Source organism: Ornithodoros turicata, chromosome 7, assembly GCF_037126465.1.
Source record: "Ornithodoros turicata isolate Travis chromosome 7, ASM3712646v1, whole genome shotgun sequence".
NCBI classification, from domain to species: Eukaryota; Metazoa; Arthropoda; class Arachnida; order Ixodida; family Argasidae; genus Ornithodoros; species Ornithodoros turicata.
Window position 1 is genome coordinate 39,922,464 of NC_088207.1, and position 22,058 is coordinate 39,944,521.

General features: G+C 45.1%; 2 protein-coding genes across 5 annotated transcripts in view; both read left to right on the forward strand.

Moving 5' to 3' along the window:
* The window catches only part of LOC135401098 (serine/arginine-rich splicing factor 4-like), a 65,961-nt gene that overhangs the window by 28,332 nt on the left and 15,571 nt on the right, over positions 1-22,058 (forward strand). Inside the window, exon 1 of one of the 3 annotated variants that reach the window (XM_064633270.1) lies at positions 1,915-1,985. The exons of the other annotated variants lie outside the window; for them this stretch is intronic. The gene's annotated coding sequence lies outside the window, so the exon portion shown is untranslated. Of the gene's footprint in view, positions 1-1,914; positions 1,986-22,058 lie in introns of those variants that run through there. 3 annotated transcript variants of the gene reach the window in all.
* Positions 3,543-7,654, forward strand: LOC135399871 (uncharacterized). Of its 2 annotated transcripts, none has more exons than XM_064631605.1 (3): positions 3,543-3,774; positions 3,838-7,359; positions 7,418-7,654. In XM_064631605.1, coding segments are annotated over exons 1-3 (3,546 nt in total). In that variant the 5' UTR covers positions 3,543-3,773; the 3' UTR covers positions 7,441-7,654. The 2 variants fall into 2 exon arrangements, with proteins under 2 accessions (XP_064487675.1, XP_064487676.1); XM_064631606.1 differs by having other exon boundaries at positions 7,421-7,654.

Consider the following 22,058-nt stretch of genomic DNA (forward strand, 5'->3'; position numbering starts at 1 on the left):
TTATCACTCGAGTCACACGAAAAGGCATACACAATGTACTTACTGGTTAAGTGGGGTCACACACACACACACACACACACACAACACAGACACAACGAGCGACAGTGAAAAATAAGAAATTACACGCACTTCTGCTCGAATAGCAAAGTGTCAAGCATGACAAAACAGATTTTCTACCACCAGAAAATTATTAAACAGAATAACACAATATTCGCAAAAATTAAGCTTGTGTGGCAAACACACAACCTGAGGAACACACCTATTCACATCTGCTTTCTGAATTTGTTATACAGGCGTGAGCGATTCGATAAGAATATAAAGCACGCTGCTTGGAGAAAGCATATATCATGTGTAACGCAGTCTACTCTATTGAAAATGCGATAAACCTTATTTTTCAAACAAAAAAATCACAGTCGGCATAATATACGGCAATATCGGCTATATCACTGAAGTGAAACACAATGAACTTACTTGTCAAGTGGGGACCCAGCTGCACAAACGCGCACGCACACTCACACATTTTTAGTGCCTCACAACGAGCAAAAACCCAAGGTCTATTCACAGCCACATAAATTCATATTATTCCTCACGTCAATAATTATCCAACCATCGTCAAAACGGGGAACACGCATATGCCAATGCGAAACAATAGGCCTTCCCGCCGTATGTAATACGATATCGCCAGTCGACCGTCCCAAAGCAAAAAAGAAACACAGCATCTCAGGAATGCATGTTGCCTATACATCCAAGAACAGCGTGCAGCAATTATAACACAGAATGAGATTCATTTTCCTTGCCCTTTTGTTTTGCTTGCATAAAAATATTTCACAAGAAATATTAGAGAGTGAAAAAGGAGAACAGCATTCGCTACACCCTGTAGCTCTTATCATTTTTAAACAAACCAGTTTTCATAACCACACTACCATTCACTAAATAGGGGAGTCACTAATGATTCAAATAAGATAAAATATCATTCCATCATCATTGATTGCAAACTTCACGCAAGAATAAGCAACTGCTGCGTGTCGTATTTTTCTTATAAGAAACACCAAATCTCGCCCTGTTAAATACCAACAGCAACGATTTTTTTGAATTTTGTATTTATTTTTGTCCTTTCCAGCAGCTCATTACTTTGTGCGAGTCATCAAAAATTTAAAATTTCTGATCTGCTGACAAAACAGTGTACGGGGAAACGATAACGGAGCGCGCGTCATTGCGTCAAGCGTGTCCTAACTGCGTGAACGGGCCGGGATACGGCTCACGTGGGGGGGCACACTGTTTTGTCAGCAGATCAGAAATTTTAAATTTTTGATGACTCGCACAAAGTAATGAGCTGCTGGAAAGGACAAAAATAAATACAAAATTCAAAAAAATCGTTGCTGTTGGTATTTAACAGGGCGAGATTTGGTGTTTCTTATAAGAAAAATACGACACGCAGCAGTTGCTTATTCTTGCGTGAAGTTTGCAATCAATGATGATGGAATGATATTTTATCTTATTTGAATCATTAGTGACTCCCCTATTTAGTGAATGGTAGTGTGGTTATGAAAACTGGTTTGTTTAAAAATGATAAGAGCTACAGGGTGTAGCGAATGCTGTTCTCCTTTTTCACTCTCTAATATTTCTTGTGAAATATTTTTATGCAAGCAAAACAAAAGGGCAAGGAAAATGAATCTCATTCTGTGTTATAATTGCTGCACGCTGTTCTTGGATGTATAGGCAACATGCATTCCTGAGATGCTGTGTTTCTTTTTTGCTTTGGGACGGTCGACTGGCGATATCGTATTACATCCGGCGGGAAGGCCTATTGTTTCGCATTGGCATATGCGTGTTCCCCGTTTTGACGATGGTTGGATAATTATTGACGTGAGGAATAATATGAATTTATGTGGCTGTGAATAGACCTTGGGTTTTTGCTCGTTGTGAGGCACTAAAAATGTGTGAGTGTGCGTGCGCGTTTGTGCAGCTGGGTCCCCACTTGACAAGTAAGTTCATTGTGTTTCACTTCAGTGATATAGCCGATATTGCCGTATATTATGCCGACTGTGATTTTTTTGTTTGAAAAATAAGGTTTATCGCATTTTCAATAGAGTAGACTGCGTTACACATGATATATGCTTTCTCCAAGCAGCGTGCTTTATATTCTTATCGAATCGCTCACGCCTGTATAACAAATTCAGAAAGCAGATGTGAATAGGTGTGTTCCTCAGGTTGTGTGTTTGCCACACAAGCTTAATTTTTGCGAATATTGTGTTATTCTGTTTAATAATTTTCTGGTGGTAGAAAATCTGTTTTGTCATGCTTGACACTTTGCTATTCGAGCAGAAGTGCGTGTAATTTCTTATTTTTCACTGTCGCTCGTTGTGTCTGTGTTGTGTGTGTGTGTGTGTGTGTGTGTGACCCCACTTAACCAGTAAGTACATTGTGTATGCCTTTTCGTGTGACTCGAGTGATAAATTTATGTGGTATTGCATGAAATGTTGGTTTAAAAATAAGGGTTGTTGCACTTGCATAGCAGTGGCTTCTTATTGCAATTTTCGCCCGTAAAAAAAATCAGCGGATATCGTATTATGCTGCGCGAGTAGAAGTGATTTTCCCAATTCGATTTGTGTACCCTTGTCCTGTGCTTTCTTTACACAGGGACAATGCGACTGTGTATGTAGCATTATGCAATAATTATCTGATAGCAGAAATGGGTGCCTTTTTCTCCGTTTATTAGCATGTGCTTCAGTTTTTTTTTTTTTTTTTTGCAGTTATAGCTATTCAAGCAAAAGTACGTGTTAATTTTTCATGGCTCTTTTTTTCTTTCACTGCTAAAGCAGAAGAAAATCACTTGGTAAAGCTGAATAGTGTTCTATCATGGAAAGTGGGTTTGTTTGTTTTTGTTTGTTTGTTTGTTTGATTTTGTTGGGTGCTCGATGAAGTAAGCAGTACTTAATCTTGCAGTTATGGGTATTTGAGCAGAAATGTTGGTGTCTGAGCCAGGAGTAGAAATTCCAATAGAGCACCTCTCCTTGTGCATTCCTGAGCTGCTGTGTGCGCGCGCGTGTGTGCTTTTTTCTTGGTTTGTGACGTCATCATGGCATGTTGGGACTTGTTTAGCAGTGATACCATTTTACCCGCCGCTAGTATCTTGTTGTTATCTTGTGCTAGCCGCGTGGCGATGTGTGGTGACCTGAGGTCTTAAGCCTTTTCCCTCATCGCTTAAGTGAATTTGTGTACCCTTGTCCTGTGGTTTCTTTACGCAGGGGCAATGCGACTGTATGTAGCATTATGCAATAATTATCTGATAGCAGTTGATGGTAGTTTGTTTAGCATGTGTTTAATTTTTGAAGTCATAGCTATTTTGCTATTCGAGCAGAAATGCTGGTATCTGAGGGTTTAACGCTGAGGGTAGAAATTCCTGTCTGAGATGAATCTGCATTTCACTGCAGTTTGTTTCTTTTAAGTAATATTATTGAAATTCCACAGCCAAAAAGGGACGGTTGTGTGCATGCTCATGGAAGCGACTTGCATGTCGGAATGACGTGTGATGAGAGCGCGAACTTTGCGCTCAGGTGCGGCAATGGTGTAGGCGGACGGAGCATTACGTGAAGCCAAGGGCAAGCTGCGACCTTGAACATGCAGAGCAAGTTTATTTTTAGGCTATGACAACTCCTCGCACCCGTGCATGTTGGGGCATGCAGCGAGGTCGCCGCTATATAAGTGGGGAGGATGTGTAAAGAGGCAGCAGTCTTCGCATCGCTTCGGGAGTGTGCGGAGCTCGCTTCAAAAGTAAGTATTTTTCATCCACGCTCTGTGGTGCACGTTTTCTTAGTGTTTCTTCTTTTTTTTCAGTGCCTAGATGCGTGTTCTGCTTTTTTGATCCTCATGATATCATGGATGATGAGCCATTGGAAGAGAATTCACCATCTTCTCCAGACATTTCACCTGCCACATTGCATGCTCACGTCGAGCGATCACATCCCTATGTGGACATTTCCTTCCTGCCTTTCTTTCAAACTGATAGCGCATTTCGAGGTATCGTCAAAGCGTTTGTGCTATTGGCATCTGTTCACGATCAGGGAGTAGAGGACTTGCGACAATATTTAATGAACCACCTCCACAACATAATTGCTATTTTGCGAGCACAAAGAATACCCTTTAGGTTTTGCATTTGTTCTGACGTTCTAATGATGAAAGAAAATCGAGGGGATGTAACCGCACACATAGCTCATTTTATGGCGCTTGCTCGCGAAGTCCACAGCGACGGAGCTATTGCAAATACTTTGATGGATGTGATTCAGGAGTCTACCGGGCGCATTGAAAATTACCAGCGCGAGGGTAGTGGGTTTGTATCCACTGACGTCCAAAAAGTTCAACTGTGTATTTCCGCTGTGAAAACTAAAAAATTCGGGTGCAATGGGGTACTTCCCACGAATCTGGCTAAACGCAGAAACGTGTTAACGAATGTCCCTTTACCAGAGCGTAAGGAGGGCGAGTGCTTTAAATACAATACACTTGCCCTCTTGCACCCGCAGGAAAGGAACCGATGGAAAAAATATGAAAATTATGCAACAGAGTACTGGTGGCCTAGTCACTTCCCTGTATCCTTCTCTGATCTTGACGAATTTGAAAACCAAAACAAGATTTCCGTCTACGTGTACGCGTACGTCGATCAGGGAGTACATGTGTCGCGACCCCCAAAACTAGAATGGGAAAAGAAAATTCACTTGTTGGAAGTAGATGAGCATTTTTTTGGAATTAAGTCCCTCGAACGCTTGTTGACAACAAGAAGTAACCATTTCGTATGCGAACGCTGTACACGCTCTTTCGTGAAGGAAGAGAGCATGGCGAAACATCGACGCCTTTGCACGGACGTGAACGAAATCCTGTTGGAATTTTGCGAGCCGGGAAAAAATTTTGTAGAGTTTACTAAAATACAGTACATGCAGCTGTACAACTACGTCGTTGCGTTGGACACTGAGAGCGTACTCGCACCCAGTGGTGTTGGCATGCAACGTCACATTACCTCTAGCTTCTGTGCTGTGCTCGTGCGTACCCACGACTCAAAGGTGATGCGTATTAGAACACACCACGGGGAAGATGCGGCAAAGCAGTGTGTGAAGGCGCTCATGGAAATGCGTGATGAAATGATTGCCTTGAACGCCTGCCCCGCTGCGATGGTGCTGAGCGATGAACAACAAGCCAAGCACAGAGCTGCCACCCACTGTGCATACTGTAAACGGGAATTCGCGAAAGACCTACCTCGTGTCCGGCATCATGATCATTCGAAGCATTGTACTGCGGGTGAGACAAATTATATCGCGACACTGTGCAACCCCTGTAACGTCGCGTGCACTACCAGAGAAAAATTGCCGATCATGGTCCACAATTTGTCTTATGATTTGGCTGGACTGTTACGGGAATTTCACGTTCTCGGGTGGAAGCGACCTCCCTTCATTGTGGCCAGCTCCATGGAAAAAATTCGTTCGTTCGAAATTGGTACCTTCCTCTTCAGAGATACCATGCAGTACCTAAATTCATCACTTGGGGAGCTTGTGGAAACCGTGAAATCCATGGGGGGTGCAGAGGCGTTCCAATGCTTGAAGCAGGTATTTGGAGACGACTACAAAATTTTGCTTCGTAAAGGTGTGTTCCCTTACAGTTACCTTAGTTCTTTTGCAGTGTACGACGAGTTGAGTCTCCCAGAAAAATCCGCTTTTCGAAATGATCTAACTGGGGAAGATGTAAGCGATGAGGACTACCAGTACGCTGTGCATGTATTTGAACATTTTGGGTGCTCGAGTTTACGGGATTATAACACATTGTACCTGAAAACGGATGCCCTCTTACATGCAGACATAATGCAGCACTTCCGACGCCTGTGCTACAGCGCACGCGGATTGGAATTGCTTCATTGCGTTTCTCTGGCATCCTATTCGTGGCAATGCGCGTTAAATTATACGAATGCAAAATTGGAATTGATTACCGATGAGGAAATGTACAGAACCATCGAATCGGGCGTTAGAGGCGGGCTCTGTCAGGCGAGCAGGCGTCATTTGCGTGCCAATAACCCTCTGTGTAGCGGCTATGATCCTGATAAAGAGGAGGTGTACATATCATACATCGATTGCAACAATCTTTACGGATTTAGTATGATAAAGCACCTCCCTGTCGGTGATTTCGAATGGGTCGAGGATTTTAGCTCCGTGGATTTTATGCGTCACCCCACGGATTCGGAGGTGGGGTATGTGTACGTATGTGACTTGGAGTATCCAAAATCTATCCACGCTCTAACAAGGTACTTCCCCCTGGCTCCCGAGAAGGCAGTCGTCCCAAAGGAATGGCTCTCGCCATTCCAGCAAGGGCTTCTCGAAGAATTAATGTACCAGCCTGCTAACAGCAAAAAGCTGTTGCTCACGTGCAAGGACAAGGTCGAGTACGTCGTTCATTACGCGTTGCTCGCACTCTATTGTAGATTGGGCATGAGGGTGACGAAAATTCACCGAATTCTAAAATTTCGCCAGGCACCATTCCTGCGTCCCTACATCGAGGACAATGTTGCCAGACGCGTTGCCTCGAGCACGACGTTCGAAAAAAATTTCTATAAACTCTCAAATAATGCGGTATTCGGGAGAACGCTTTTAAATAAATTTAACATGCGGGACATTCGAGTAGCCTTCGATGAGGAGACGGCGAGTCGCCTCGGGAGTCGGGCGGAATGCGTGAGGATGGAAATTTTGTCCCCGGATTGTGTAATGTACGAAATGCGCAAAAGAAAAGTGCGATGCGATTTCCCGCTCCAGATTGGGTTTACGATTTTGGAACTGAGTAAATTAACCATGTACTCATTCTACTACGAAACCCTCTTGAGTAAGCTCACTTGTCCAGTGATTACCTGTTACTTTGACACGGATTCTCTGATCCTCGGCCTATTCTGCAAGGACTACGAAGATCAGTTACGAGCGATCGCCGACGACCACTTAGATTTGTCTTCCTTCGACCAGGATCATCCACTATACAGTGAAAAGAATCATGGGAGACTTGGGGCTTTCAAAAGCGAAACTGGTAGTGTACCTATCGAAGAAGTAATATGCTTGAAAGCTAAAATGTACTCCATCAAACTAGCTGGAGAAAAGCAAATTGCAAGAGCTAAAGGGGTAAAGAAAAATATTGTACGCAAGCACCTCCTCCATGAGACATACTGTGATACCTTATTCAACCACACGAGCGTATCGAATGAGCAAGTGTCAATAGTTGGAAAGAAACAGTGCATGTACACCATCAGAAACGTCAAAAGAAGTCTGATGGCATATGACGACAAGCGATACCTCTGCAATGACATCGAATCCTACCCTTTCGGAAGCTGTGAATATGGTAAGTTTAAATGGATGATGTAAATAGTGAAGCTCATAATGTTCTTTTTTCGCTCCAGAAGATGTGCAGGAAGAGAACTGATACTTCTGTGACATGCTGTTCTCGCGTGCGGTCTGGGACTGAGCCGTGGATGGAGAAGGACGAACGCTTGGGTGATCCACATGGTACTTATGTGAAAAACGCCATGGATGCAGGGCGGAAATGTCCAGTGTGCTGGAAGTGCTCCAGAGAGAACTGCAATCTCTCTGAGAACACCATGATGTGTCTAATAAATGTTGGAAACTATTTTCCGTGTTTTTCTATGTCCTTACTGTTCCGAAGCGTTGTCCTGGCTTAACTAGAAAGCGTCGCTCACCAGGAATGAATGGAATTGACCCACGAGTGGTTGTCTATGTTGCGGTTGAAATTATGAAGCAATATGCAGTTGAAAGCGTGTGACCGAGTGACTAGAGAGTGGAAATGACAAATGAGTCTATCGAGCATGTATGAAAGGCAGCCAATAGGCCAATCACTAGGTTTTAGAAATGAATGGAAGTGACCCCCCCCCCCCCCCAGACCAATAGACAGGTGAGTGATTTGGAAGCCTATGACTTAGAATTGAATAGAATAGATCATTTTGGTGTCTACGAGCGAGTGAGCAGATGTTGTGGCAATGAATGGTAGCCAATCACATAGAAATTAGATGGATCACCATGAAGGGGTGGAGCCTGGATCGGTCAATCAGAGTGAAGGAATGGAGCTGTGACCAACCAACCAGAGGACTTAGAAGTGGCTTGACCTGAATTAGAAATGGGTGGTGGATTAGAAATTCCTAGAACTGGATTAGAAAAAAGAGCGATTTGGAAGCCTATGAGCCGACTTAGAATTGAATAGAATAGCTAATTTGGTGTTTATGAGCGAGGGAGCAGATGTGGCAATGAAGGGTAGCCAATCACATAGAAATTGGATGGATCACCATGAAGGGGTGGAGCCTGGATTAGACCTGGCTTGACCTGGATTAGAAATGGGTGGTGGATTAGAAATTTCTACAACTGGATTAGAAAAAAGTGGCTGTTGTGCGTAACGGCTCTATACTACTGTTGTTGCGCTCTGACACCAAACTATAGGTGAACTATAACAAAACCGTGTCGTTGTTCCTTGTTCCGTGTCTTCGTCGTCCTCATCCTCACTTCTCAGCGTCAAGGAGATGCGGTACCTTCCTCAACAGATAGAGACTCACGTACACGAGAACTTCGGAAGTAAATCATTTACAAGTAACTAGTTACTGTAACTAATTACTCTTCCCAAAAACAACAACAAAATGAAATGATTTACGACTCATTCATGGCACATTTGAGGCGTCCTCTGATGGCTGTGCAGTTCAGGATGAAAAGATAACCGAATGAAGAAAAAAGCACCGAGGGTCGTCGGAAAAACAGAGTATAAGAGTAAAGCGTCTGGAGCATACAGGCAGTAGGAAGACAACAGAACACCTCTTTCAGCCTGCTGGTTATATGCAATCACCACGATAAAAGCGATGGAATTCAACGTAATTCAACTTGTGTTTTGTGTACCTGGCTGTCCTTTTTATCGTTCTGAAATTCGACGTAACACGAACGCAACACGCAGGAAGCATCGGTCGGTGTGTGTGCGCTTCGTGCACGTGCTTTTTTTGTGTTGTATGGTCTTTATAGCGCTTTTATCATGAGGTGATGGAACTCCATAACATCTCCATGAAATCGAAATGGAACTCGCATTTTTGAAGTTTAACGACTATACCGTCATAAGAAAAGAGGTAAGGAGGTACAGCGCGGTATACAGGGTAAGATACCTTTGATGTAACTATAATTATGTCTGACTCTCGGTGTTGTATACACCTTTGTTCATATCCTGGCGAGCCCATGGTGGCCGCAGGGGCGGCGCCGGGAGGAGGGGGGGAAGGGGGGTCGGTGGTTGAAACACCCCCGATGTGGTGCCTGGTGGTAGCGCAATTGGGAAATCAAAAACCTGGATGACGTCCTCCTATATGTAACGTTCCCATAGAACCTCTCCGAAAATATTTGTTTATGGCTATACGCTGTATGGTGGCCGTGGAAAGAGGTTAGGAAAGGGCCTTGAACTTCAGAGTAGTGACACAAAATAGGTCGCGTCAAGCGAGAGACGCCTATTTCCGCGATTCATAGTTCTGACGGGCGGCTACGACGTTAGATCTTTCTTATTCTGTTCTTCCGCCGATCTGCGTGAGATTGGATACGTCTATAGTGTTCCTATAGACACATGCCAACCGAAAGATACCCGGACAACTGAGGATCATAGGAAATGGCGTAATCGTTGATAGGAGTAAGTATAACGTCATCAAGAACGCGTGATCTCGGCTGCTTGTGCTTTTTCTTCTTACTGCAGAACAGCAAGCAGTAGCCCCAGTGTGTAAAATATAGCTCCGAACGAATAATAATTTAATGCGTGGATTCACTTCTCCGCGTGCAGAAACTATGAAGAGGCTAATCTTCATGTATTAGGGTTTAGTTCTCATGGATTAGGGTCTTTTATTACATGGACATCCCACAAAAGCAATATCTGTCGCGCAACTGCTTTTAATACTTCCATTATCCTGCACGGGTCAGCACTTACCCTACTTCCAAATCTCCCATCAGTCCTTTCACAATTACGTGACCCTCTGAGGTACTTGTCACAATTTCCGTTACGGAACCAGCATTTCTCCATCCATGCACACACACACACGCACACGGGACGAGTACGTTGCAACGCGGACTGTCAGTCGCACCAAGAAAACGTAATTACGTGAACGTCCTTCCCCCAGGCGATGTTGGACAAACGCCTCCCGAGCAGACTTTTCCAATCTTATTGGAATTCCTCATCTTTCCTCGTTCACTTTTTCAATTTTCTACGCGTGTTTTTCTTCTTGTTCTTTTTTTTTCTTCTTCTTCGCGTGTAATTTTCATACGGGGCGTCAGAGAAACGCCCTACCTGTAGAGATATCACTTTGGGCATATTCCGCGGAGGGGGTTGGCCGATACACCAGTGTCGAACCTGTCAAAATCTAGCGCTGGCAACGATGCTTGCCGAACGCTGAAGACAGATTTAGGGCTGTATACCATGCGAGAGCTAGTGGTGGGGAGGCAGGCGTGTGTCACGACGGCTCAAGCGTAACAGGATGTACGTAGTAGAATGAGAAATTTCGCGTGGCGGCTCCTCCAACAGGGCACCTGTCGCGCGCGCTCGTGTACACTCGGAACCCGCCGCGTACAACGCAGCTTGTCTTAGGGAGGAGGGCTTGTATTGCGGTGTTACTGTCAAGGGAAAAGGTGGTCTTGTGAGGGTAGAATTCGCAGGCAAAGTGTGAAAAGTGCAATTTACTAGATTGTTCAATAAATGTGCGCGTGACTGGAAGTGTAGGAGGTACAGGTTCGAGTAATGCAACCAGGGATTTCCCTACACCCCACACTCCTGGTGTTCTGCAACCCCCTGAAAATTTCGGAGATTGACAATACAGCTCTGCTACCAATATACACATAACCATGAACATATACCCCCCCCCCCCCTCCCTCGCCTTGGAGGCACGGCACGCCCTAGAGGTCGATCTCTGGGGTACTGAACGCAACTGGAGTCCACTGTATCCCAAGTCGTCACATGGTTTATTTGTAGCAGCTGTACAGATGTTCACAGCTTGTACCGCTTAACCCTTTGCCAATACCCCCAATTAGCATATATAGAGAGATAACACACACATAAAGAAATGATGTCGAGATGGGGCTGGTGCCATACATACATAGAGAGAAAACGTAGATAGAGAAAACGGAATCAAGGCAATTGATATAAATACAGTTCTGGGGGCATCTCCCGTTCCTGACCATCACAGTCCAAGAGTCTGACGCCGTAGCTCCTGCAGCCACCTTACCACTGACCAACATGAATGTCGATTAACAGCTCTATACGCCTGTGCTGTCAATGCAACTTTGACAGAGAGATTTAGGTTCCTGTACTTGTGCGAAATAGAATGGTCTAACAAATATTCTAAGAATGTGATAGTAGATTGGTAAAGTCACAGTACACAGTATTTCCCCCCCCCCCACACACACACTTTTCACCATGTAACAGGAGTGTCTTTCTAAATAAATGCCCCTTGTTATTCCGCATAGGCTCAACTGAAATGAGTAATCATGGTGTTGATACAGGTGTTTGCAAAACGCTCTCAAACAGTGATTAAATGGAATACAACGCCCTAAATTGGTGCTTTCTGCAGAATATGCCATTTGAAATTGTACTTCTTCACCGTTCACCGTTTAGAAGGGTATTTTACAGCCCTTCTGCGTTGTATGAAACTTACACCAAGAAGGTGTGTGCCATACGACAGGACATTTACACTTCAGTATAAACAGGCACAGTGTAACAAAAATCTTCCGCAAGTCCAGACGACGTATACGTTTGCTGACCTGCGTCTGTATGAGTACGAGAATGTGGGTTTCTTCGTGAACTCGTATTATTTTTTTGTATGAGAAAGTAGAAAGAGATAGACACCTTGAGTGTCCCGGTGTTGCGTAACGCAGCAACCCGAGAAGACAGTTAATGATCCGTCGCTGCCGTGCACTGGTGTTGTCCATTGTGCATATTGTGAAGTGGACGTTCGCTTGACCCCAAGAGACACGTAACGGTGACGTGATCAGGAAGACAATACCCTTGTCGCGAAGCGCAGTCAAACGACTCCCCTTGGTGGGCACCGCGGGTGCGTCTGAAGATGCCTCCAAGATGACATCATGCGCTTACCTTCCACAGGACCGCAGATTTACGCGTGCAGTTTCACAGTTTACCTTCTTTATGACGGTTCGTCATCGTTAAAAGTAACGACGAAGAGAACGTTGGTCAATATTTTGTGGGACACACATCATTGCAAGACATACAAATGTCGAATACGAGTATACACTCTTAAAACAAAGCTTCACCACACTCTTAAAGATGAATTTCACCACATAGCACGCTCCTAGCCAACCATCACCCCGAATGACAACGTTCTCGCCCCTGATTTGTTGAAAACGGGAGGAGCCTATTTTGTGCCATTATGCACGGCACAAAATAGGCTCCTCCTCCCGTTTTCAACAAATCAGGGGCGTGAACGTTGTCATTCGGGATGGTGGTTGGCTAGGAGCGTGCTATGTGGTGAAGTTCATTTTTAAGAGTGCACATAGCGGTGAATCACCTCATCCCATCGTCATTCATGCAGTTGCTGTTCACCACACAGCACGCTGAAGGCCATCCATTGTACAGTGTGACGCCTCTATCATTCTTGACTTGTGGAAAGCGCGGGCCGTACACCTTTTTGTGACAATTAACATTTCTGCATAAGTGTCACAAAAAGGCGTACGCCTCCCGTTTTCAAATCAGGGGAGAGAACGATATCATTCGGGATGACGGTTGGCTAGGAGCGTGCTATGTGGTGAAGCTCCTTTTAAACTCTCTTTCTGCAGAAGGCAGGTCTTGCTCAATGACCCATCTAATACTTTGCTCTCCCCGACGAACTCATGCACCCTCTACTCATCTCCATCCTTCATGCTCTATCCTCCATCCGTCCGTCCTTCTTTCTTTTCTTTTTTTGCTGTAGTCGTGACGACGTCCACTTCTGTGCGGCCAACAACGGCGAGCCGACCCTGCCATTGCCCCCCCTCCCCTCCCTCCCTCATTTTTAAGAGTGCGATATTATTTTGCTCTGCGTAATTATTCGCATAGCCCTGTTCCTCCGAAAGGTCCTTGTGATCTGCGGTATTTGTTAAATAGCAAATTCGTATTTCGTTCCAGACGCATATTAAATCCATTAAATCCATCCACTAAGGACAGTTGGTCAACGCAGAGATCGCATGTGCCATGCCTGCTCGTCACGGAGCCATTTCGAAGCCGTCATTCGGGAAGGCAATACTGAATGTCGAGAAGGTTTTATATCTCACAATCGCATGAGCTAACCCGCAGTGGTGGCTGTGTCATTTCGAGATGCAATCTATCAGGGGGCAGCTGACGGCACGCGAGTACCACCAGGTGTGGTACCCAAACAACCACATCATTATTCGAAATCAACTTTTTTCCGTCGTACCACAGTTTACGATATGGTCTCGATAACGAACCTACCTTCATCAATACATAGTGATCAGATTGGTGCCTACAATCAGATTTTTTGTAACGAAGGGGTGTGTTGCGGACAGTCACAGTCTGCAACACATCCCTTCGTTACAAAAAACGAGATCATTCCACTGTTTTGGACAACCTAGATATTTTTTCGTTTTCTTTTTCAATATCCCACATCCATTATCGAATAGAAGCAGGTAACCGCAGTCATCGGCAACTTGGGCAATCATAGCTGAAATGGGAGTTTGCTGCTACGAAGCACCATATAGGAGGTGAATTGAGAAAGAGTTCGGTGGCTCTGCTTACGAAGCGACATCAATGGAATGTCGAAACCGCCGGTGCGCTACGGACGTGTCGTGTAGGTTACTGTCACCCATGGATGCGCTTGATATTGAGCGATAATGACATGCGATAACACGTGTGACGCGGGAAAGACAAAGTAACGCACGGCATGACGAAAGAGGTTATGTCTATAGTACGGCATCATTTATGGGAGAACGCGGATCCAGGAAGGTTTATGAAGACGGCCTTGAAGGTGACCCCCCCCTGTGAGCTCATTGGGTCACCGCTGTTTATGAGGCAGCACGCGAAGCAGCTACGACGCAACGAGATTTCGCCCGAAGCAGTGAAAGCTCGAAGTGAAACGTGACAGAGATCGGTGACTGCGCTGTACGGTACTCGAACTGCCTTCGATTTTCCTGTTCAACAATGTGTTCCTTTTCCTCTCATCCGCATGAACGCCCACTGTATTAACCAGACTGATTCATGATCGCGGGTTCGATCCCGGCCGAGGACGGCAGGAATGTTGGGGAGGTAAATATTTACTTCCAGCGCCGTGTGTCGGATATTCCTGGTGCACGTCAAAGAGCCTATCGTCGAAACTATACCCGCAGTCCCACCGTTTGCGGAACGTGTAGCATGTCCCACACAAATATAAGCTCATCTTACACTCTAAAAGCAGAACTTCACCACATAGCACGCTCTGCGCCAACCATTGCTACGAACGATATGGTTATCGCTTCTGATTCAAAGAGACAGGAAGGCGTACGGCTTTTTGTGTCAATTATCATATATCCAAATTAACACAAATAGGTGTACGCCCCACTCTCTCTTTCGAATCAAAATCGATAACCCTATCATTCGTGGCAATGGTTGGTGCAGAGCGTGCTATGTGGTGAAGTTCTGTGCGGCCAAAAACGGCAAGCTACCTCGACGCCCCTCTGTTTTTAGAGTGTACACTCTTAGAAGTGAACTTCTCCGCATAGCACGCTCCTAGCCAACCATCATCTCGAACGACATCGTTGTCTGCCCTGATTTGTTGAAATCGGGAGGCGTACAACTTTTTGTGACGATTGTGAGCAGCATAAGTGTCACAAAAAAGGCGTACGCCTCCCATTTTCAACAAATCAGGGTAGATAACGCTATAATTCGAAATTCGTTGACTAGGAGCGTGCTTTGCGGTGAAGTTCATTTTTAAGAGAGTACTATTATTAAAAGAGCAAGGAGGTGACACTTAACATCGCTCAAAATCCTGCCTCGTCTGTCAAGCTGTCCTTGGAGTCACCATGCAAAATATTTTCGTTCTGCGGTGCCTTATTAGCTGTGCCATAGAATTTACAAAAAATAAAATTAAAAGAAAATAAACAGCCGGAGAGAGCAGCCGCGGACGGCCGACACGATGCGCTCGTGACGCGGCTCCGTGCCTTCTTTCTGTGCCGCAGTACGTCACTGGTCACGTGAGGGGAGTAGCATACATCACGACGTTCTGCGATGCGCTCCTTTCACGAGAAGGATTTCTCAAAGGTGTGCGGAACAGAGCCCTCGCGCTCGCTCTGTAGGTAACCTACGCTCATCGTTCTTTCGCAGGAACTCATTTTATTCGTTGGAGAACACTCTGCACAAAAAAAAAAAAAAAAAAAAAAAGGGGTCACCACAGTGCTCCTTTAAATGTGCGTCGCATTATCAAACTGTCAAATTGTCACCGAAATACATTCAGAGCAGGCGACGGGTAAGTAGATGCAAAATGTGAAGTGTTGTGTGTAAACGAAGGAGTGTGGCAGATGCAAAACGCTTGCGCCAGACAAAATTCAAATCACTCACCTACTCACAGATGCAAAATGCATGGTAAGTACAGGTTGGCACAATGTCCTTCTAATGAGCATGCATAGGGACATATAGTACTGGCCGGTAGCGTTCCATATGCCTTGACCGTTTACATGACATTAAGTAAATGAAAACGTAAGGGAACGTATAGTTTCCGATTATTAAGCGCCACCTGACCATTAAACGCAACCGAGTATTCGTAATCGTTCATAAAGCAATCACCCGTTCCGTAATTATACAGCCTCTAGCGCGCGATATATCAGGTTGTCCTCGCTGTCACTCGGAAGGCAAGGAGATTACAAGTAGATTACGAAAGGCCGCAGCTTAAAATATTGCGCAAGTTCGACCACGCCACACGCACGAGGACGAAATCTGTTTAAGGTAACGCGATAATAAGAGCAATAATGAAATATGACCGGAGATGGCTGGGCGGATTAAATGGGAGACTGTGCGGTGCACGTCGGCTGGTACAACAGCTTTTGCATTGGGCACGCTACGTATAATGACAGCAAGGAAGTGGTCGATGAGTGCAAATAAGGGTGAGGCCGAGCCAGGGCCACTCACTGGCTATGTGTACTGGGTACAGAAATAATTCGAGTCATCCGCGTACTCTGGTCCGTTATTTGTTTGTATTCCGTATTTATCTTCCTCTTTGACTGCTCAAAGATCGTATACATGAGAGCTAGAAAGTGTGTCATGTTTCTTTTTGGTTTTAATCCAATCCAAAGTGTGACAAAAAATAGCCTATATATAGTCAGGCACGTCACACCTTATGATATTATTGTGACGCTTTAGGTGGCAGTTTTAGAAAAAATATTTATCAGTGTGTTTGCGAGGTAGGAAAGCAACATAAATACTGTAAGAAAGATAAAGAAAATAGCACTTTTACTCCACTCGAAGAATTGCCGCAGTTATTATTCCCTTCGGGGACTAAATGCAAACGCAATGAAATATATGCGAAGTTTAGGGACTAACTGCGGTGCTGGGAGCTTTCTGCCGGTTCTGGTTTGAGTGTGTACGTGTATAAATCTACTCTCATTACCTGTTTTTTTTTCTTTTTCTTCTTTCCTACACTCTTAATAACGAGGGGGAAGGGGGTAACGGCAGGATCGGATCGGCGTTGTTGGCCACACAGAAGTGGGCGTCGTCACGACTATAGCCAAAAAAAAAAAAAGGAAAGAAAAAGAACACAAAACACAAAGAAAGGACGGACGGACGGATGGAGGATAGAGGAGGATGAAGGACGGGGATGTGGTGAGGGTGCACGAGTTCGTCGGGGAGAGCAAAGTATTAGATGGGTCGTTGAGCAAGGCCTGCCTTCTGCAGAAAGAGAATGAGTTTTCTTGCTTTGGTGGAACGTTTGGCAGAAGAACCACCGGGCTAGAGGATGTCCGCTAGCGTGCCCGAGGTGGAGCGAGGGAGATGGGCTTCGCGCGCAGAATGGTATGCTCGGCAGTCGCGCAAGATGTGCTCGCTCTTAATAATGAACTTCACCACATAGCACGCTCCTAGCCAACCATCATCCCGAGTGACATCGTTCACTACCCTGATTTGTTTGAAAACTGGAGGCGTGCGCCTTTTTTGTGACACTTATGCAGAAATGTTAATTGCCACACACACACAAAAAAAAAAAAGGCGTACGCCCCGTGCTTTCCACAAATCAAGATTGATAGAAGTATCACTCTGTGCAATGGTTGGCCTTCAGCTTGCTATGCGGTGAAGCTTTGGCGTAGAGTGTAGTTTCGTACTGGTTTTATCCGTGCCAACTTGTTTTCTCCTGTGTGCCAGCATTCCAGCTTTTAAATAAATCGCCACGTCTCTTTAAATAAGCCACCATTCCGACTCTCACTGCACTAAATCCCCGCATACCGATGAACCAATATATTATGCCTTCACATAATTCCACGGCGTGAGATAATACTAATCAACACGCTCTCCCGAAGTAAGGAAACTACACTATAGGAACCGGTTGCGTCCGAGAGTGGAGCAGACCCTGTGGAGCCTAATAAAACGGGTTGCCATGGTCAGCTATGCGGTAGTTACGACGACACGCAATCTCTTGAAAGAAATATGAGAAAAAATGCAGTACGGGACGAAGGTCGAGGCAGAAATTCCCTGCCGGTGGATAAAGCTCCTCCGTTATGTACGCTTTAGAAACAGAACCTTGCCTAGCCAACCATGATCCCCGAATGACTTCGTTCTCCCCCCCCCCTCCCCCGATTTGTTGAAAACAGGAGGTACGTCTTTTTGTGACACTTATATGCAGTGATGCCGATTGTCACAAAAAGGCGTACGCCACGCAGTCTCCTAAAATCAGAATTCATAAATGTATCATTCGGCGCAATGCTTGGCGCAAATCAGAAGCATAATAACCCTATCATTCGTGGCAGTGTTTGGCGCACAACGTGGCTTCTGATCTGAAGAGTGAGAGGGGCATACGCCCTTTTGTAGCAATTATATCCAATGTTACAAAAAGGCGTACGCCCCTCGCTCTTCGGATCAGAAGCGATAACCCTATATATATCATTCCTGGCATTGGCGGACAACGTGCTATGCGGTGAAGTTCTGTTCTGAGCGTGTACACTCTAAAAACAGAACTTCACCGCATAGCACGCTGTGAGCCAACCATTGCCACGAATGATGGGTTATCGCATCTGATTCGAAGAGAGAGGTGGGCGTACGCCTTGTTGTGGCAATTTGGATATATGAAAATTGCCACAAAAAGGCGTACGCCCCCGTCTCTCTTCGAATCAGAAGCGATAACCCTATCATTTTTGGCGATGGTTGGCGCACAGCGTGCTATGCGGTGAAGTTCTGTTTTTAGAGTGTATAGAGCGTAGTGCCCCAATACCAAAACAAATAAAAACAATTTTGAACATTTTGTTTCTGAGTCGCCGGTCAGATAGCGTTGCCAGTATAGAATATGACGTAAACGGACGTGACGTGTTACTGTGCATACTCTCGTTCCCGCTTCATTTTTCCTTTTTCCTACTCTGATCTATTGTTCGTCGTTAACTATATGATTTGTTAGTGTAGCCATGTCCATGTGTTATGAAAATTCATGGGCTACTTTATCTCTGATACATTACGCGACATAAATATTCACACCCGATCGTGATCACAACCAATGCACCACAACGAACGAACCCAGTGATCGACACCTTGAATCTGCGTTTACCCGGCATTAGCATTCAAATTTATTCGGATTATTTCGAAATTCGAACGCATTGTTCCCATTTCGACGGCGACTTAAGAGGCTGCCCTACTTCAATAATTATTTGCCCGATAATCCGCCGGCGCATTAGCTCGGAAGCTATACACGCAAAAAGGCAATCTAAAAGCTAACAAGAACACGCAAGTGACACAACACCGCAAAAAATAACTAAGCAGAAACGACTGCCTGACCAGTTGCTTGCGGTGAAAGGACGCAGCCAAAGCAAAACACAAGGTTGCGGCCTTGTTTTCAAAAAGGCCACCGACTCCGCAATAGAGTCAAAAGATCGGTTGATATTCTAATGAATTCTAGCCGATACACTGTGCAAGGACGGTTTGGCTGCGGAATTTTCGAAAGCCGTCGCCGATAACGATATAGCAACCATATTAAGAATTCCAGCAGCCCATAGTTTGAGACAGGCTCCAGCAGAAGCCCTGCTGGTGTGGGCCTTGAACCTTTCACCTGGCTTGTGAACTATAGGTGCTCCTGGTGAACCTCTGCACTTTCTTGATGGACCACAAAAATGAACCCCACGTCAACCCCCCCCCCCCCCCCCCCCCCCCCCCTGCAACAATGGACCAACAGGCTGTTCTTCTGGACCAGCAAACTTTTCTGCTGGACCAATGGACGTTTCAGCTGGATCAGCACAATTTTCTGCAGGACAGTAGACTGTACCGCAGGAGTTGCTGATGGACTTTTCAATAGGGAAACGACAGGCTTTCTGTCATCAATACTCAAAGGAAGACAAAGAAAAGCACAAGGATACATTTTTGCCGACGTACTCTCTAATCTTTCCTCCTAACGAGTCAGTCTGCATTCTATCTCGTTTTTCCTGGAGTATAGAACTTCTGGAATGCGTCGTACCAGAGAAAGAATAATTCTTACCATCACCCACTGTTGTTCGTGACCGATTGCTTCGCGGGGGGTGCTTCCTCGAGTTCGCTCGTTGCGGTGTCGTTCTCGAAAGAAATTGGTGCACACTCTAAAAACAGAACTTACAACCTGTGCGCCAACCATTGCCACGAATGATAGGGTTCTTGATTCGAAGAGAGAGAAGGGGGTATACGCCTTTTTGTGTCAATTTGGATATATGACAATTGACCACAAAAAGGCGTACGTCCCCCTCTCTGTTCGAATCCGAAGCGACAACCCTATCAGTGGCGGCAATGGTTGGCGCACGGCGTGCTATGCGGTGAAGTTCTGTGTTTAGAGTGTTCCTGTGACGCCGGCTCATAGCCAACCATAATCACGAATGACATCGTTCTCTCCCCTGATATGTTGAAAGCGGATGACGTACGCCTTTTTTGTGACACAAGCGTCTATGCTAATTGTTTCAAGAAAAAAAGGGGGGGGTAATGACAGGATCGGCCTGCCGTTGTTGACAACACAGAAGTGGGCGTCGTCACGACTATACAAAAAAACAAACAAAAAACACAGAGACGGATGGAGGATAGAGGATGAAGGGTGGAGATGCGTAGAAGGTGCATGAACTCGTCGGGGAGAGCAAAGTGTTAGAGGGGACGTTGAGCAAGACATTATTCTCTTTCTGGAGAACGCTAATTGTTTCAAAAGAGGCGTATACTCCCCGACGCCTTCCACGAATCAGGAGTGATAACGGTAAAATTCTGAGCAATGGTTGACTTTTTTTTTTTTTTTTAAGAGTGGATTAATTACTAATTATTATTTCTGCTTATTATTCTCAGCCCGATGCTGACATCATAGAGCCATTGGCGATATTTATTCAAGGCTTACGATATATTGTCCCGTTACACTAAAAAAAGTAAACAGCGACAACAACTATACGTCGAGAGAATGTTAAGACATTGAACGATGAAGAGCAGAAGAACGTAATTCATTGGTGGATACGGGAATGGAAGAGCGTCCTTTTGCCCTTCTCTGCGACCAACTGCGACAAAAATATGTAAACCGAAACCAATTAATTACTGCAACAAATGACCCGCTCCGGTAGCAGAGTTTTCTCTAAAAGGTGTCCACTGAAGGTCCCAAAACGGCTAGTACCCATTTTAATGAAGACAGCGCCCTGCTTTACAAGTTATGTTTTTTTTTTTTTTACGAAACTCATTTGAATTAGTATTTAAATAATGAGCGCCTCCCACTCATTCACACGGTGAGCAGCTTGTAGTTGGTGTAGTTGGTAGTTGGTATTGTAGTTGGCGTGTGGTTGGTATTGGTGTAGTTGGTTGGACAGATACTTGTAAAAAGGAAAGTTCATCGATTGGTGCACCCGTTCGCGAATTATTTAGCCCGGGGATTGAACTGAAACACCCGGTATACACACAGATCCAACAGTGGTATAGAAACGGACGATGGAATACATTCCACTCACGAATTATCATTCGGGAGCGGACGCAGAGGTGCACGTCAAGAAGGCCAAGGAGGACAGGCTGTCGGATGAACTTTCCGCTGACGTCCAACTGTTTGACGGGTTCCATTGTAATAACGGGACGTCCTCGACGATGATGCGCATACAGGGGCCATGCCACGAGGTTGATCACGGAATGATGGACGTTGATACAACGTTGAAATGAAACGTATCATTGGAGAGCTGTCAACGCAACGACGTTAGTTTTCGCTCTGCTCTCTATGTGAATTTTCACCAATTAAAAAAACAAAAACAAGAAAATTGGTTTTGAGTTGAGTTCAGTTGAGTTGAGTTGAGAAGAAAAAAATTGAGAAATATAGGCACTGATTACGAGAGCCGGCAACTCCGGATGACTTAGAAAAACAAAAATGGCTGCTACAATAAAAACAATGGGTGACAAGACACTCAGTCAGTCAGTCAGTCACTCGCACACACTTTTCACACACACTGTCAAAATTGGCTTTTTATTGACGATTGTAATTCATTTCGTATTGACCGTATATTGACTCTACACCTTTTCCGACTCCGCCCCATTTAAAACCAATTGTTCAACGTGATCAAATCATGATCAAGGTGAGTGGCATATCAAGTTCTAGTAAACCCACTAGGACTGTATACTGCCCCCCGTAGTGACTCTTCGGAGTTTCAGGATTGTTCGCACGGTATATGGCACATACAAAAAGCAATCTCCCTTTGGAGCGTTGTTATCTGCACTCTTAGAAATGAACTTCACCGCATAGCATGCTCCTAGCCAACCATCATCTCTAATGATATCGTTATCTGCCCTGATTTGTTGAAAGCGGGAGGCGTACGCCTTTTTTGTGACAATTATGAACAGCACAAGTGTCACAAAAAAGGCGTACGCCTCCCGTTTTCAACAAATCAGGG